We start from the raw sequence: 16891 nt of genomic DNA on the forward strand, positions 1-16891 counted from the left end.
TATAAGGGTTACAAAAATTTGAAGTAGGAGAGCACATAAGGGACAAAAAAAAAGGATAAAAATACACATTGGGGTTTTTTTTAAACATTTTATTACTCTTGTTTATTTGGGCTTTCATAAAAATTTATTAATTCATAATAAAAAACATTTGCGTTTCTGTATGCTTCATAATTGGTAACACTTGGTAAATTGTTAATATTTTTGAAGACAAACAAAACTAGGTTCTTGAAATTGACATCAGACTTTCAAATAGATATCTGTATTTAAAAATATTTAGTAATATTAAAAAATAATTATATATTAACAATAGAATATGACCAAAATGCTGATAAGCTTATACAGCTTTATGTGTATATTTACTGTTTAGACGCGCAAATATGCAGTTTTCATCAAAACTTGAATACAATTTAAGAAATGCAATATGCAATAAATTGTGTACAAAATTACCTATTTATTTCCAGTTAAAACTATTGAAAATTAAGGTAAAATACATTGAAAGTAAAAAGTCAAACAACTGACTGAAATTAACACAGCTAGCAGAATAATGGCAGAAGAACCTGGTATGGGTTTTTCTGAGTCAGTGCAGATGAGTACATTCAGCATCACCAGACATTCTGCAATTACACATTCTGACATGCTGCAAAGGGCCTGAGTATTGTCAAAGTTACACAGTTCCTGTTTGGGGAGATTCCTATAGCCAGCTCCCATTTTCTGCACTTTCAACCACAGCATTCTTCTTTTCAACTGTTCCATCTGCATCGCTTGTTTCTTCTAACAACACCACTAAACTTGACAGAGTTGTGTGAGGATCAAGCAGTTTCACAATGGGTATGTCCACCTTTCTCTCCCGAAAGACACGGTTCTGAATTGTCATGGCTAACATAGAGTCCACGCCCAAAGATGAAAGTGCCGTATTCATGGTTAGTTCATCTGCATTCACTCCTGTGAGGTCACTCATCAGTGAGGTGATGTAATCCTCTGATTTGAGACAGGCAGTCTCTGGGACTTCAGCTTCCTCAGACATTTCAATCTTGTTCTTGAAATCTTCTGACATAAGTGTTATGAAGCGACTCTTGAGAGAAATAATCTGAGTAAAAACATGATGATACAAAGTGTGAAAGTTCAATTTGGCAACAGTTTGCTGCGGGTTGTTTATAAGTAAGGTCTTCTGAGATAGTCATGAATTTCATGCACTTGCAGAATGTCTATGCCCTTGGATCCCAGAATGCTCTGAATGAGGTCTTGGTTGAGGAGAATGCCGAGGTTCAAAGCACCCCAGTTAATGGCCTGGCCTGAGAGCCCACAGTTCCTCCTGTAGAGGCAGAAGAGATCCAGGAAAGAGTTTGCAGCTGCATAGTTTGTTTGGGTGGCATTGCCCAGAAAGGAAGCAACAGAGGAGTAGCACACAAAGTAGTCAAGCTCCTGGTCTCTGGTAGCCCAGTGAAGATTTAGGGTCCCTGCTACTTTTGGGCTCAGCACTTTGTGGAAGTCAGCCAGCTTCAGCACTTCAAGGTGGCCATCATGTAAAGCAACAGCACTTTGGAACACCCCTTTGATCGGACTCCCCACAAAGGTGGTGGCAATGGACTGGAAAGCTTTCTCAACATCACTGCTCAAAGTCACATCACACTGCACAGACACTACTTTGCTCCCTTTGTACTGCTGCTGCAAAGCCCTTAACTCTTCTTGCTTCTCACTGCTGGGAATTCTCCTGGACAGAATTGCAATACACCCTCCCCCATTCCCAGCTATGAATTTCACTGTTTCAAAGCCAAGTCCAGTGAGCCCCCCAGCTACTACATAAACAGCGTTCTGCTTGAACAGCTGCTTCTGGGGCTCGTACAATGGGATATCTGAAAGCACACTGATGTCTTTCTGCCTTCTGAGGACAGCAAGGGGGACAGAAGTGCAGGTGAAATAGGACATCACAGAATTTAGCCCTTCAAAATTCTCAGTCTGCTGAAAAACAGAACCTGAGAGATTTCTAAACCATTTCATATCCATGGAACTGATCCAGGCATGTATGGTCTTCTGCACTTCCTTTAGAGGTGCTTTCCGGAAAAGGCGGGCAACGGCAAGGATATGAAAGCTGACGTTTTCATGATCAATTTCACTGACATTCTGGATGCATTCTGACTGTTGACTGCCACACACGATCACCACATCTTTAAGAAAGGACATGTGGGCCAGGTCCTCCTGAGACAGTCTGTTGATTGGAGAAAGAATAACCAGGGCACTGCACAGGTTGATATACTGCAACACGTTAGGAGTGGGCTTTGCAAGGACTGTTCTCCAACCCATCTCTTCTGCTGCTGCAGAAAGGACGTGGCACAGAACTGAGGACGGCTCTGTAGTAATAATACCCAATGTTCTGCCATGTTTGCCTTTGGGTAACCTCTGAGTGAAGATTTCCCATGCAATGATGAAGTATGACACACAAGGGACATTCTGGAGGAATGGGAATTTCCTTGCATGGAAACAAACTGTTGCTGGAATCTGAACTCTGGAAGATGCAGCAGTGGGATAACATGAAACCACGTGATCTCCCACTTTCACTTTTTTCACATCACTGCCTGTTGCAGTGACTGTGCCACTGAAATCAAGAGCTAGAAGCCTGTGTTTGTCCCCTGCCTGGGAGTTCCAATACAGTGTATTACCAAAGTTACAGCTAGAAACACTAATGGGAAAATAATCTTCTGAGTGCAAACAAATTTTATCCACTTGAATTTCAACACTCTGTTTGTCAAGCTGAGTTGCAGCACCAGTGGATAATTCCCCAGACAAGTCTTTTGCTGTGTATGGATCAGAAGTGTACAAAGTGAATGATTGTGATTTCTGGAGTGATCTTACGGGTTGCATGTAATCTGCATCTACAAAAGGTGTGCGTCTGATTTCGGACACATAAATTCTTCCCTGGCTGATGCAGACTTCTGGATAGTCCCCACCTTTGTACTTGATAAGAACATCTGCTAACATTGAGATGTCCAGGGAAGTGGAGGAGCTGAGGTCAATCAACTGAAATGTGATTTCTGGAAATTCAACAATACAGGCTCTGGTCATGCCATACAATGCAAACCCACAGTTAATGTGGTCCACATATCTCTCTGTTGTTCTGTAGGTGATCACTCTGACGGAGCAGCGCGACCTCTTCTCTCTTAGTGCCACCACTACCTGGCGATACGCTTCGCAGCACTTTGCTAACTGATCTACTGCTTCCCTTGGGGAATCTTCATTTAACTTTTGGATTCCCCACAGGAAGAGAATTTCATCATAATCCTTAACCTCTGCTCTCATTTTGTTCTGTGCATCGCCTTCCACGAGGCAATCCCAGCCTTCATACATAACATATCTCGAAGCAGGATGCAAGTATTTTTTGAGCTGCTCAGCTATCCCAAATTTGTCTGCAAACACAAGGACTCTGGGCTTAAACCCCAGATGTCCAATTGTCTGTGAAAGAGAGACTTCTTTCCATTTGTTTTGAAACAGAAACTCATTGTCTCTGGAAGACGATCCCTTCATGAAAGTGATGGCAACGCGCTTGAGCTCAGCCAAAACAGAGCCGTGTTTGTCCACAAAGCATCCACAGACCTCAAGGCAGTTCCCAGTGGATTTGCTCATTCGCATGTATATCATCATTTCCTCCTGCAGCGGGCGCAGCACCACCAGGCTGCCTATCCCTGAAGGAAAGCCTGCTCTGGAGTGGAGTGTCCTTGAGGTCAGGACAGCGGTCATCTGCAGAAAGCAGTCGAGCAGCACTGGGTGGATACAGTAGCTGTACATGTCTCTGGCGGTCTCCTCATTCACCTTTATGCTTGTTATAGCTTCCTTTAGCTCCTGGCAGTAATGCACATCACTGAGCTGCCTGAATACGGAGCCATACTGAAAGCCAACCTGAGACAGTGCTTCATAAAGCTCCTCTCTGCTAATCACTGACTTGCATCTTTGATAGATGGCTTGGCAGGAGATGCTGCTTTCTTCCACCACACCTTCAAGCCCCTTGGCCACTTGGCCAGCAGCATAAACTGCGTTGGAGGAAGAGAGAACCTCAAAGGTTGTCATGGCTTTTTGTGGACTCAGCTTGATACTCAGCACCTGGGAATTCTGTGTAAGAACACATGGTGCAGAAAAACTGATACTCAGCTGGCAAGTGCTCAGAGGCACTTTGGGTTCTGAGCTGCTCATCACAGAGGCCAGACCAAGCTCCACATAGAAAGCACCAGGGACTAAGGCCACCCCATTGTTCTTGTGCTCATATAAGTATGGTGTCGTTTCCTGGGACACCAGGCAGCCAAACTCCAAGTTGTCACTGTTTATACCGTAAATCAAAGAATGACTGGCACTGACACCTCTTTGGTTTGCTTGTTGATGGATACCCAGACAGTTCATAAGTTTTTGGCGATCAAATTGATATTGTGGAATGGCCACAGGAACACTTTGATACCCGTTATAAAAGTGCTGCCAGTTGGGATTAAATCCCAGTTCAAACAGATTTCCTACCAGGGTGAAGAGCGTCTGATATTCTGCATCTGTTTGCAAAGAGGAGAACACCTTTGTGCCTTTCCCTAGCGTTTCTTTTATGCTTCGCTGCAGTGCTCGGTGAGGACTTATTTCCACAAACACCACGTTTTCCCTGCCTCTGGCTGCAGTTTGGATGGCTCGTGTGAAAGCAACAGGCTCACGAGTATGCTGCGCCCAGAATTTGCCCTGAGAAAAGTCATTTTCAGATGCAGCCACGCCAGTCAGTGTCGAAATCACTTCCATTTCCCCCTTCTGCTTTTCTAAAGGCTCTATCTGCTCCTCCAGCTCGCCAAGTATCATATCCATGCTGGGGCTGTGGTACGCAGCTGGAACATTTAAAACATGAAGAAAGATGTTTCTCTGTCTGAAAGCTTCAGCTAACTCTCTCTGGACAGCTTCCACAGCCTCTACGCTCCCTGACAAGGTGCAGGAAATGGGGCTGTTGAAAGCAGCAATGCACACCTTTCCTGAGTAGGGATGCAGGCGTTCAGCAATCTCTTCAACGGGGACGTTTCCAACCACCAGCATTCTGCCGCTGGGAGTCTTTGCCTGCAGCCTGCTCCGGTGATAAATCACTTTGACAGCATCTGCCAGGGACAGGTACCCAGCAATGTGTGCAGCAGCAACTTCCCCCACTGAGTGGCCAACAACAGCAACGGGCTTAATACCCCAGTGCTTCAGGAGGGAAGCTACAGCAACCTGCAGGGCAAACAGCAAGGGCTGAGAAAACTCTGGATTCAACAAGTCCTTTGGGCTATGATTTCTTGCTGGCAGGAGGCTGATGGCAGCGTGCTGCTGAAAAAGGTCTTCTATTTCCTACACTTGTCTCTGAACACCGGCTCTGAGCTCAGCAGTGCCTCACTGAACTCCTTCAGCGTTACGCCGTTGCCGCAGAACACAAACACCAGCTGTGGTTCCGCTTTGGATATGGCAGGTTCCGTGCTCGCTGCCAACCTCAGCTCTTGCTGCAAGTGTTGGAGGGAATTTGTGACAAATGCTTTTCGGTACCTGTAGCTGGCGTGGCTTCTTCTGCAGGCAGAGGTATAGGCCAGGCTTGGGAGAGTTACGGAGTTCCTTGCGCTCAGCTGCTCAGCTGTGTCGGCCATTGTCATCTGAAGGGACTTAGGGGATGCTGCTGACAGCAGAACTAATTCCAGGGGCTTCTTAAAGGCAGGAAGAGGCTCTGGCTGCTTCACCTGCCTGACTACAACATGAGCATTGGTTCCTCCAAATCCAAAGCAGTTGATGCCAGCTACTCTTCCATACTCACTGGATTCTTCCCAGGGCTCTACAGCTGTGGCAACAGCAAGGTTTAATTTCTCTGTATCGATGCTGCTCATCTCCTTTGAGTAATGCAAAGATGGAACAATCTTTCCATGATGCATCATCAGGAGCACTTTGATTAACCCGGCTGCTCCAGCAGCTGATTCAGTGTGTCCAATATTTCCTTTCACTGAACCGATTTTCAGAATGGAAACTCGGGAACACCTGGTTTTGCTAATGACATTACCAAGGCTCTCAGCTTCTGTAGGATCTCCAGCAGCAGTTCCTGTGCCATGGGCTTCAATGTACTGCACAACTGAGGGATCAACACGACTTCCATAAATGCTGCGCAGTAACTTCTCTTGCTCTATTTGGGACGGCCTCGTGATTGGAGTTATGGATCTGCCATTCTGATTGACTGCACTGATGTTTATAACACCCCAGATTTTACTGTAGTCTTCCTTTGCCTGTTCCATGAAAAGTTAAATTGCCTTTAATAAACTCATGCTTTTTCTCTAGAGAAGAGAACAAAATAACACAACAAAGCCAAGAACAACCAGAATATTATGCTAACTTTTAAATGTGAGTTCCTTTCCCTATGTTAGGGAAAGTTAATCTTAAACTTAGATTGGAAAAACTTCTCTGGAATAGTCATTATTAGAGCTGAAGACACAAAATTCAGGCAAGTAACCAGTCTTTATTCAGACTGCTTCAGAAGCAATCTTACCTTTTTCAGTGGTTTGAGGAAAACAACACCACAGCCTTCTCCCCTTCCATAGCCATCTGCTTTTTTGGAGAAGGGTTTGCTTATGCCCTCTGGAGAGATCATTTTGGCTTTAGTGAGAGATACAAAGGTGCGGGGGTCGATGATGCAGTTCACCCCACCACAGATTGCTGCCTCACAGTCTCCTGGAGTCAAACAGAAACATATTCATGTTGAGACAGGCCCTGGTGATAGACAGAAACAGTAGGAAGTCTGATTTCATCGTCCAGCACCTCTTCAGTCCCATTACCTGATTTAATGGCTTGCAAGGCATAGTGCAGAGCAAAAAGAAAAGATGAACACGCAGTGTCGACAGTCAGAGATGGTCCAGTCAGATTAAATGTGAAAGAGACCCTGTTGGCAGCAATGCTCATTGCTGTTCCAGTACCATCATAATGATTTATTTCACTCACAGCTCTGCTGGTTATAATTTCATAGTCTCGATTCATGAGACCTGGAAAACATCAGATACATGTCAAGTTAACCCAAGCCAACAATAGGCATGTACAGCTCAAAAGCTGGTTAAGTGTTAAGTGTTAAGATGAAACCATATGGCATCAGGGCTCCTGTCATGAAGCTTTGCTCCAACACAAGTCAAAGGGAGAAGTCACAGCAATTTCCCCTGGACCCAACGTACACAAACATAGCTTACACTGGAAATTCCTACCTGCCCAAGAAATGACAGGAAATTCCTACCTGCCCAGGAAATGCCCTTTCTGATGGCTCAGCTCACTGAATGATGCAGCTAAGTTCTCTGGAGTCTGTTTAGATGTCTGTAGCTCACTGTGAGACTGAGATACACTTTTGAGACTCAGGTTGTTTTAGATTAGCTATGAGAACATTTAACATGAACAAGTTACAAAGAGGGTTGTTCAGACATAAATGTACAAGACGTTAACCTCAGTTCCTCAGATGTACCAAGTTAAGGGTCACAGCACAAACTACATCTAATATTTTGTATTTATCTTTTTTTTCACACTTGCAAGCAGTAGGAAATAGTAAGAAGAGCAGGGCCTGTGAGACCAGTTGTGTCCTCTTTCTGGGAATGCAATGTTTGAAATATGGTGGATCCCCAAGTCCATGAGCACATGTGGAAAGCACAGTAGCTCTATTTAGAGAGCAAGGAATAGTGCCCTCAACGGAAGAAGAGCATCTCTCAGACTAAAGTAATCTAAAACATTTCCCCTATAGGTGCATCAAGCAAACTCCCCCAGAAAACTCCTTTTTAAAGAGACACAGATTACACCAGCAATAATGTGCTGGTACTCTATGGTCCTTTAAATATCTTTCAACAGCATCTGGTATCATCTTGTCCATAGCTTTTTGGGTACTGACAAAGGCAGTTGGACAAGTGCACCTTGGTACCATTCTAATGTCCACAGGAGGATTTCTGCTGCTTTAAAAGGATATTAATCCCCAGAACACCTCAACCAAAATTATACTGGAAAACAGCATACTGGGGGGAAAGTGTAGGCCTGTGTAGAAGCCCAGAAGATAAGGAGCTAATGTGTACATGTCAAACACCGATTGCCAGATAGCCAGGGAGCCAACCAAGGATTGTCAGCAATAACCAAGAATTGTTAAAAAAACCTAAATGAGACAGGACCATGGGGAGGTAGGGCAGCACTTCTCTGGGATAAACATCCTTGTTCTGCTCCACAGAGACACAATCACAGAATCACAGAATCAGTTGGATTGGGAAAGACCACTGACATCATTGAGACCACCCTGTGCCCAAATAACACATTCTTGACTAGACAATGGCATGAAGTGCCACATCCCATCTTTCCTCAAACACTTCCAGGGATGGTAACTCCATAAGCTCTCTGGGCAGCTGATTCCTATATCAAATCACCCCTTATGTAAAGAATTTCTCCATACTGTCCACTCTAAACCTCCCCTGACAATGCCTGAGGCCATATCCTCTCATCCTGTCTCCAGCTGCCTGTGAAAGAGGTTCATCCCCACATCACTTCACCCTCCTTTCAGGCAGTTGTAGGGGGGAGTAAAATCACCCCTGAGCCTTCTCTTCTCAGGCTATACACCCCCAGCTCCCTCAGCTGTTCCTCACAGCACTTGTGCTCCACACCCTTCCCCAGCTCTGATGCCTTTCTCTGGACTCACTCCAGCACCTCAATCTCCTTCCTGAATTGAGGGGCCCCAAAGTGGACACAGAACTTGACCGTGTGGCCTCACCAGTGTCATACACAGTGGGAAGAATCACTGCCCTGCTCCTGTGGTGACACTATTGCTGACACAGGCCAGGATGCCACTGGCCTTTCTTGGCCACCTGGGCACACACTGGCTCATGTTCAGCTGCTGACCACCAGCACCACCAGGTCCTTTTCTGCTGGGCACTTTCCTACCACTCTACCCCCATCAACAAACAATGGGCAGCACCAGCACAGAAACGGGAATGAAATATTGACCCAAGGTCAATCTGGGGAGGGAGGGAGGGCGTTGAGACCACCCAAGAATCCCAAAGCCTCTGATGCATTTCCAAAAAGGTCTGAAAGAAGGAACTGGACATGAGAATTTGCATAGAAAGAGAGCAACTTGTCTTCAGTGCACAGAAGCATATCTATGAAAAGGTACCCCCAACAAATCTGGGGTATCCTCCAAGACCCTGGACATCTCATTTGCCAGACCAACACTGGAAGAAGGACTGGTGATCTCTTTTTCTCTCTCTCTTTTTCTCTCTTTCTCTCTCTTTTTCTCTCTCTTTTTCTCTCTTTTTCTCTCTCTTTCTCTCTTTTCCCCGCTTTCATTCTCTCTTTTTCTCTCTTTCTTTCCCTCTTTCTCTCTCCCCTTCTTTAACTCATCTCTTCCTTTGTCTTTTCCTTCCACCCCACCTCTTTATCTACACCCCACTGCCCTGTGCTGATGTAGCAGGTCAGGGACTAACATTCCAATTTCCATGCCAAGTGTGTAATTTACTAAGAAAACTTTGTGATTTTTTGCAGACCCAAGCAATTATGCATCTTGGGTGTTCCCCTTAAGGGTGGAACATCACAGCCTGTCTTGGGAGTATCTTTCCTAAGAAGGCTTGGGTTGCAGATGCAGTTTCCTGCTTCCCTTCAGTGCCTGAACACAGGGAGAAAAGCAGCAAAAAGAGATACAGGAATTGTACCATGAACTTCTAGAGTAGCCTGGTAATTCTTACCAAAAGTAACCACTAGTGCCATAGCACAGTAGCCTTAGATCTCCAGTCTAGATCCAGTGCTAGATAACATATTGAAAGGTTATGAAGGAGTGCTCCAATCTTTGGGAGCTTCAAACACACTTTCTTTGACATGAAATTTTCATCTTACCAATAAAAACACCTGTTTTGGAGCCACTGATAGATTCCACAGGGACTCCTGCATCCTCCAGGGCTTTGTATGTGCACTCCATCAGTAATTTCTGTTGCGGATCCATGCGTTCTGCCTCCATATTATTAATCCCAAACAGGTGGTTGTCAAATGAATTAAATCTGAAATACACAGACCAGAATAAAATATGACAGATGTATATAAGATCCATTTACTTCTACACTCACAGTAAACATCTTTTGCAACTTCATGAAAAGCTGAGCAGTAACTGGTGTTTAGGCCACAGTTCCCATTTATGAAATTCAGAAGAAAATGTTTATAAGCCAAAGATGTTTCATGTATATGTCATTTTATCAATGCTTCTGCATTTCAGAGTTAAGAGGCCACTCCTACCCATTTTTATTCTCATGGTTATTGCACTACTACCAACTGGATTCCTCAAACTATGAAATGTGCAGAATGAGACTCCCTCTGCAGTAATGTGGTCATAGCTTCAACAAGTAATAGACAAAATGAGAATCTCTCCTCACTGCAAAGAATCCCCCACAAAACCTGGTTTTCTACATTATTTTCAGCCAATACAGACCAATGCTCTAAATTTAAAACCAAAAAGTAGGGGATCAACTCAGGTGTTGTCAAGAAATACCAATGCTTCTCTAAAAATATATTCAAAATGCTTTGTGTGTGTGCATGTGTATGCTTGTCTCTAAAAGCATCTTCAAAATAGGCCCATGCTTACAAAAGACCAAATCTAACAATAATCTTGTATCCCAAGATCAGATTTATATGGCCTTCTATCATTTCTTGATTTCAGAGCAGGATTCCATATCTAACATGGGACTAAGCGCTAAAGTAATTCTGGGTCTTATGGTTCAACCCTGCCAAGTATAAAGTTCAGGAGACAATAAGATTTCTTCTGTGCATGTCAACTTCTCCTTTGAATGAAGCTCTACACCCTGAGGATTTTAGGTGAATGTGCAATTCAAATAAAAGACACTTACTTTGACCTTACTGTAATTTGCTATTCTTCACCCTATCACAGCCCCTGAGCAGCTGTACCCATAGTCTAAGTACGACAAAAGTCAGTGGTGCAGCAGGCTAACAGACTCACTCATCCAGAAGAGCAGCTCGTGTTGTACATATTTTTCCTGGCTTGTTACCATCGGCATCATACCACTCCTTGGTGTTAAACCTCTCGGGGGGGATTTCTACGGTGCAGTTTTTGCCTTCCACCAGGACTTTCCAGAAATTGTCAATTCCATCTCCTGTTGTACAAAGTTTTTAAAACAGATTAAATGAGGTGCTCCCCCTCCCCATGCAGACTCAGAAATGCACAATTAGGAACAAGGACCTCCCACCTGTAAATCTAGGTTGCTCAAGCAGACTTGCCACAGAAAGAAGTGATCATTCTTTGGTGAGAGGAAAATGAAAAAGTATGACTGATCCCCTCACTGCTTGTCTAAAAGCAAAGGAACCCCACAAAATCCTTTACCACCCTCTCTCCCCATTCCCTACCATCTACTGTAATAAAGCAAGAAGCGTTCTTTTATGAAAACCCAATCTGTTCCTATTACAGGCATGGCTGATAAGAATGTCCAGCCCTTCATCTGCCCTGTTCCTATGGATGCAGAGTCCTGTAACAATGCACAGTCACCCAGCCAGTGAACACAGAGAAAGTACAAATCATCCCAGACCCATCCTGCTCATTTGTATGAGTTTCATATGCAGCTCAATGCCCTGCCCACAGCCAGCACTGCAGCTTCTTTTGTCTGTCTGTCTGTCAGCAGACAAATTTAAACTAATCCGTTTCCACCACAGCACCACCTTTCAAAAAGATCACACAAGCAGCAAAGCAAAAATTCAACCAAGGGACAAACCAACAACTGTTGGTTTCCTCCATGCCAACATTAATAAAAATCTCTGCTTTTCAATGTTCACTCACAGCCTGCTTTGCTTTTACCCCAAAGTTACCTCCAGGAAAGTTGCATCCTATTCCAACAATAGCAACTTCATCTGCAGTCTCGATCTCCATCTCCGGGCTGCACAAGACAGAAGCACTGTCAGTCCAGTCCAACAATTATGCATTTACCATTGAATAAATATTGGGTTAAAATGTGAACTTCCCACAAACACACAAACTTGTTCAAAACTTACTTAATCTGGAATGATCTACTGCTGGTTGTGATGACAAATGACACTGCCCACAAGAGTTCTGTACTACATTCTTCCTCTTGTCTCTACTTCCAGAGGGAATTCCCCACTTAATTCCCCAAACTCTCTCATGCACACACACTTCCTCTTTACTGTTTAACCTCTGCTAACAAAAGGTGAATCTTTTCAACAAATTAGATGGCAAAGACAAGAATTCTCTTTGGGGTAAAATTAAATACCCCAGGATAGAACTGACTGATGATTTCTTTTTCCTTGATTCTGAGAAAGGAACTTGTCAGGTGAGAATCAATTCAACTGAACTAATTAGAACTCACTAGGAAGACCAACACTAAGCCCTACAGTCCTCTTGGACTTCCTTCCACCCACAAAGAGGAGAAGACTCCTCTGGAAAGGTTTTGAGGGGGATTCTTGGCAGCGGGGAGAGCTTTCCATCCCAGGGATAGCACAGCAGGTCCCAAAGAGCCTTTCTCAGTCACTGACTGACAGCAGTGAAGCAGAGATGTGGCTGTTTCACAGCCCCACACATCACTCAGAGTTAATATTTCTTGGGGGTTTGCTTTGAAAGGTGAAATTAGGAATAACTGCTCAGATTCCTACTTTGAAAAATTTACTTCTAGGTTCCATTAAGAATGGAAAAGGCAGAAAAAGTTAAAAAGCCACCTAGCAAAAATATGGATATGAGAATCTGGCTTTCTAGGAGTAAATTATATTTTACTAATAATGTAAATTCAAAATTGACACAAGCATTTTTTCCTTTACATTGTTTCCAAATTGTCTATGAATTCTATGATTCTATGATTTCATATTTTAAGGTAACTGCTAAACTAAAGCTGCAAATTCCAACAAAATATTTTATCACAAAAGTACCTTTAAGTATTTTTTCTAAGTTATTACTTAAATAGCAAGTAATATAAGTATAATAATAATAATTACTTAAATAGCAAGTAATATAAAATTAAGAACCTTCCAATCATAACATAAAACATATCTTTAGGATCTTTAGAGCTATGTAACTCTTACCTTATATCATCCCAGTGGGGTGGAGCAATAGCCTGAAACTGTGGAAGCCGTTTATATAGGATTCTGTGTGGTTTCTCTTTTAAACAGTCATGCTAAAATGTTCACGCCTTTCAAAGGAAAAATGAAAATGAGTCATGTGATTACTCAGTAAACCCGACTAAAGTTCAAAAGTAATTCCCTGAAGTAGTAAATTATTGATGTCATAAGTCTTCACACCAAGCAGTAGTAAAACCTCTATCTTATCTAAATTTTTACAGTTAGCAAAACAGTTAATTTGAGATATCTTGCCATGAAATAGCTCATAAAGTCTTTATGATCCTAAGACTATGATTTAAAATTCTCTGTTTTTAAAGTAAGAACTCAATTTGGTTTACTCTTAAGATCAATAAATATGAACTAGTTTTAAAGCCCTATCTCTTTGTTGGAGGCATCATTTGTGAAAATGAAAAATAAACTCTCTACAAATTTAAAACCTGAGTCTCATGTTTGATTCCACACCTGCTCTCTTTTACTGAGCACAACCATTTAAATGTAGAAGCACAAAAGCCTTGTCAAAAGATAAAAAGTCCCAAAGTATTTCTGAGTCTCCCACAACATTAAAGGCAGTATTGAACTTTCTTTCTAAAAACTGCCATCTGCTTAAAAGGCAAACAACATTGGAATATCCAGAAATAATGTCTGAAGGGATCAAGTCCAGTAGTCACTGCTAGATCCCTTTTCACTCTCCCTCATCTGAATTCATCCCAACCACCTAAACTCATCTTTCTCCTCTTCTGACTTTCTAATGGAAACACAGGATTACCTTCCCTTATGATTTAAGTTTTCCTTGATGGTGGGACCCAAGTCTTTCCACAAAGAAAGTAAAAAAAGCATTGAGCTGTGAATAAACAGTTTATTCTGTTTATAGAGAGAATAAACAGTTTATTCTGTTTTATTCTGCCACCAAGAAGCTTCATAACCTGCTCCGAAAAGTTTTAAGTTTCTGCTCTCCATTTCACAACTGAATATCTCAGTCACTCACCTTTCTCAATTCTGAGGTTTTGGGGAGTTATTTAATGATTTTTAAACTTAATTAACATACTTCCTTGATGTCATTACGAGGCTTATTAACAAGATGGCTAGTCTGAAAGTGACTTGAGAATCTCCATAGTTTACACTTCTCTAAAGAGTGCTCTTGTTAGTGCTGGTACCACTAACATTCCCTGGCAGAACAGAATGTGGATTCATCAAGTGAACTAGGAATTCCCTGGAACCTCTCTTACAGTTTCACAATCAGCACCTGAAAGCAATTGTTGCTAAGCCATATTTTGAGGTATTGGTTAGGAATTGGTAGAATATTAAAATGAATCCTGCACACCTGTGGTCATTAATTTCAATGCAAGCTAAACCAATCTGAACCACAGTGATCAAAACACAATATGAACAATGTGAACACCAGTGAAGGACTAAGAAAGAGCTGTTCACGTCATTGGTTCTGAACATTTTTGCTTACAGTTTAGCAGCATGTTGCTTGAGTGCTAATGACTTGCACTAGTCTCATCATAGTTGGAATATATTAATAAACCCAAGTGCTTGCCCAATCCTTTTGAGCAATGACAGAAAGAGAAGTAGGAACGAAGTATGGAAGCAAATGTAGCAATAATGGACTGAGTCTGTTACTAACGTAGGCAGCCTATTTATAACTGAATTGCATGTTGGTTTGTCACCAAGTTGCATGTTGATTTGTCATGTATTTCATCTAAATTTAAAAGTAAAAAGTTGAAAAGGGAAACAAAGACCTGTCAAATGGGAGGCACTATATTTGTTTTGTTTCCCATGCCATTACAGTGTTCACCTCTGAATGAAACCTTTGGTTTCTTCTGTCCAGAACTATGTCTGATAATTCCAAAAAGAAAAAAAAAATATATGTGTATTTTCCCAAACAATTACATCCAGCTGACATTCAAATACAGGAAAACAGCTATTTATTTTCCTAGTCTTTATTATTTCAATCAAGTTTTGTACTGTCTTCTGGTGGGAAAACATGCATGAGTGAAGTATCTGTGGGACTGCATGTCTTTCAAAAACAACACAGAAAAAAAATTTTGAATGCTTTTTAATTCCAAGTAGATATTAAGACTAAAATACATGTGGGTTCCCTGTTTCCATCAGGACACAAGAAGGATTACTACACAAATCACTAGATGTTATTTCTTCACTGAAGCAGTGCTCTGACAAGAGAGGAGGTTGTGACACAAATATGTCATTTTGCATTGTCATGAAAACCTAGTAAGAAAAGGCACTGGCTCTTGGGCAAAATAATTTCCAATCAGTCAAATCTCAAAAATTAGCTTTATATATAATTATAATTAATAATAATTAATTAATGTGTCATTGAATAAGGGAGCAGTTTTTAACTTTTTAATTATACAGGTATGAAGTTTTCCAGTACACTTACTATCACTGTTGTTGTTGTTGTCATAGAAGTTTTAATAACACCAAGCACAGCAGGGTTCTGCTATGCCAGGGGCTAAACTAATCCATAGGGTTAAAAAGGACTCCACCACAAAGAGTAATATGTGTGACAACCCCTAGTTCTTTTTATTGGCTCTGCACTATGGGGCTACTCAGGAGGAACAGAAGTAAAAGGAAGAGCGGCTTCTGGCCTCTAAATTATTTTTCTTGCATTTTTTTCCCACTTTAATAGTAATCTCATGTATGATTCCAAAAAAAAGCTTTTTATATGACAGTAAATGATGCAAAACTGTCTGCATGCATTTGCTGAAAGCCTGAAAAATATCCAGGCCCTGCATCATTCAGACCAGCTATGGATAGTCTGGTGCCATTGCTAATAGTTTGAGCATGGACAGAAGCAACTACTTTCCTGATGATCAACAAGTAGAAGAGAAGACATGACATCACAGTATGAAGATGTTTGCAAAATTTTCTTAAAATTTGAATGATAAGGAAAGGATGGAGCACAAGAGGATTTCTCTTAACTTTCTGGAAGTGGAATCTGGAATCTGCATGCCTTGTATAAACTCTGAACATTGCTGGGACAGGGATAGGGTTCCCCCCATTTAACCTGAGCTATGCAAATGTTATGTACATAGTCTATGGTAACCATCTAGCTTTCTTCTCCAAAGACAACAGAGAAAGACCTGCAGTGGGAAAATCAGATCAATTGAGAGAGTTAAAGTTATATAAAACCACTTTCACTGGCAAATGCAGTAGAACAATTTCCCTATACCTATTCAATATTCCTTTTTTGTGTATGCAGGGATGACATTAATTCTTTTTTCTATACACTTAATCTGAGATGTGAGATAAGATTATTATCTAACAGGACTCTCAGTTTCCTTTTCAGAATAGCAGCTTCTCAGAAGGAAATGCCACATCCTGTCAAATCCCCACTTTCTCTATTCTTGATACATGACACTGCATTCAGGTCTCTCAAAAAGTTCCCCTGAAAATTCTACTATTGAGTAACTGCATCTGGTATCAGGGCTTAGATTTAGATGTTTAAGATGTTATTTTTTATAAAAGATGGAACATAACTGCTCAGAAATAGGTACACACCCCCCCCCGCCAAAAAAAAAAAAAACAAAAAAAAGGGTAGAACTAGCATTGAGCCATGTGTAGCCTTTATAGTAAATACAAACAAGCATTTTCATGGTATCATAGAAGGGACCTCAAGGATCACCTGCTGCAATCTTTTTTAGAAAAAGCACCAGATGGCCAGCACCTTCTCCAGCTGAATCTTAAAAGTGTCAAAATTGGGGAATTCCACTTCCCTGGTGAGATTATTCCAATGACTTCTTGTTCCTGTTGTTGAAAATGTTCATCTTCAGTCCAGCTAGAATCT

General features: G+C 41.9%; 1 protein-coding gene across 1 annotated transcript; it reads right to left on the reverse strand.

Annotated features, from left to right (window-relative positions):
* Positions 1–691: 691 nt before the first annotated feature.
* On the reverse strand, positions 692–11940 carry LOC118694955 (mycocerosic acid synthase-like). The gene is given in 9 exon segments (XM_036396309.2): positions 692–1170; positions 1173–5336; positions 5339–6248; positions 6509–6690; positions 6795–6998; positions 9856–10016; positions 10967–11120; positions 11827–11892; positions 11895–11940. Coding segments are annotated over 9 exon segments (6366 nt in total).
* Positions 11941–16891: the final 4951 nt, after the last annotated feature.

Source organism: Molothrus ater, chromosome 1 (assembly GCF_012460135.2).
Source record: "Molothrus ater isolate BHLD 08-10-18 breed brown headed cowbird chromosome 1, BPBGC_Mater_1.1, whole genome shotgun sequence".
NCBI classification, from domain to species: Eukaryota; Metazoa; Chordata; class Aves; order Passeriformes; family Icteridae; genus Molothrus; species Molothrus ater.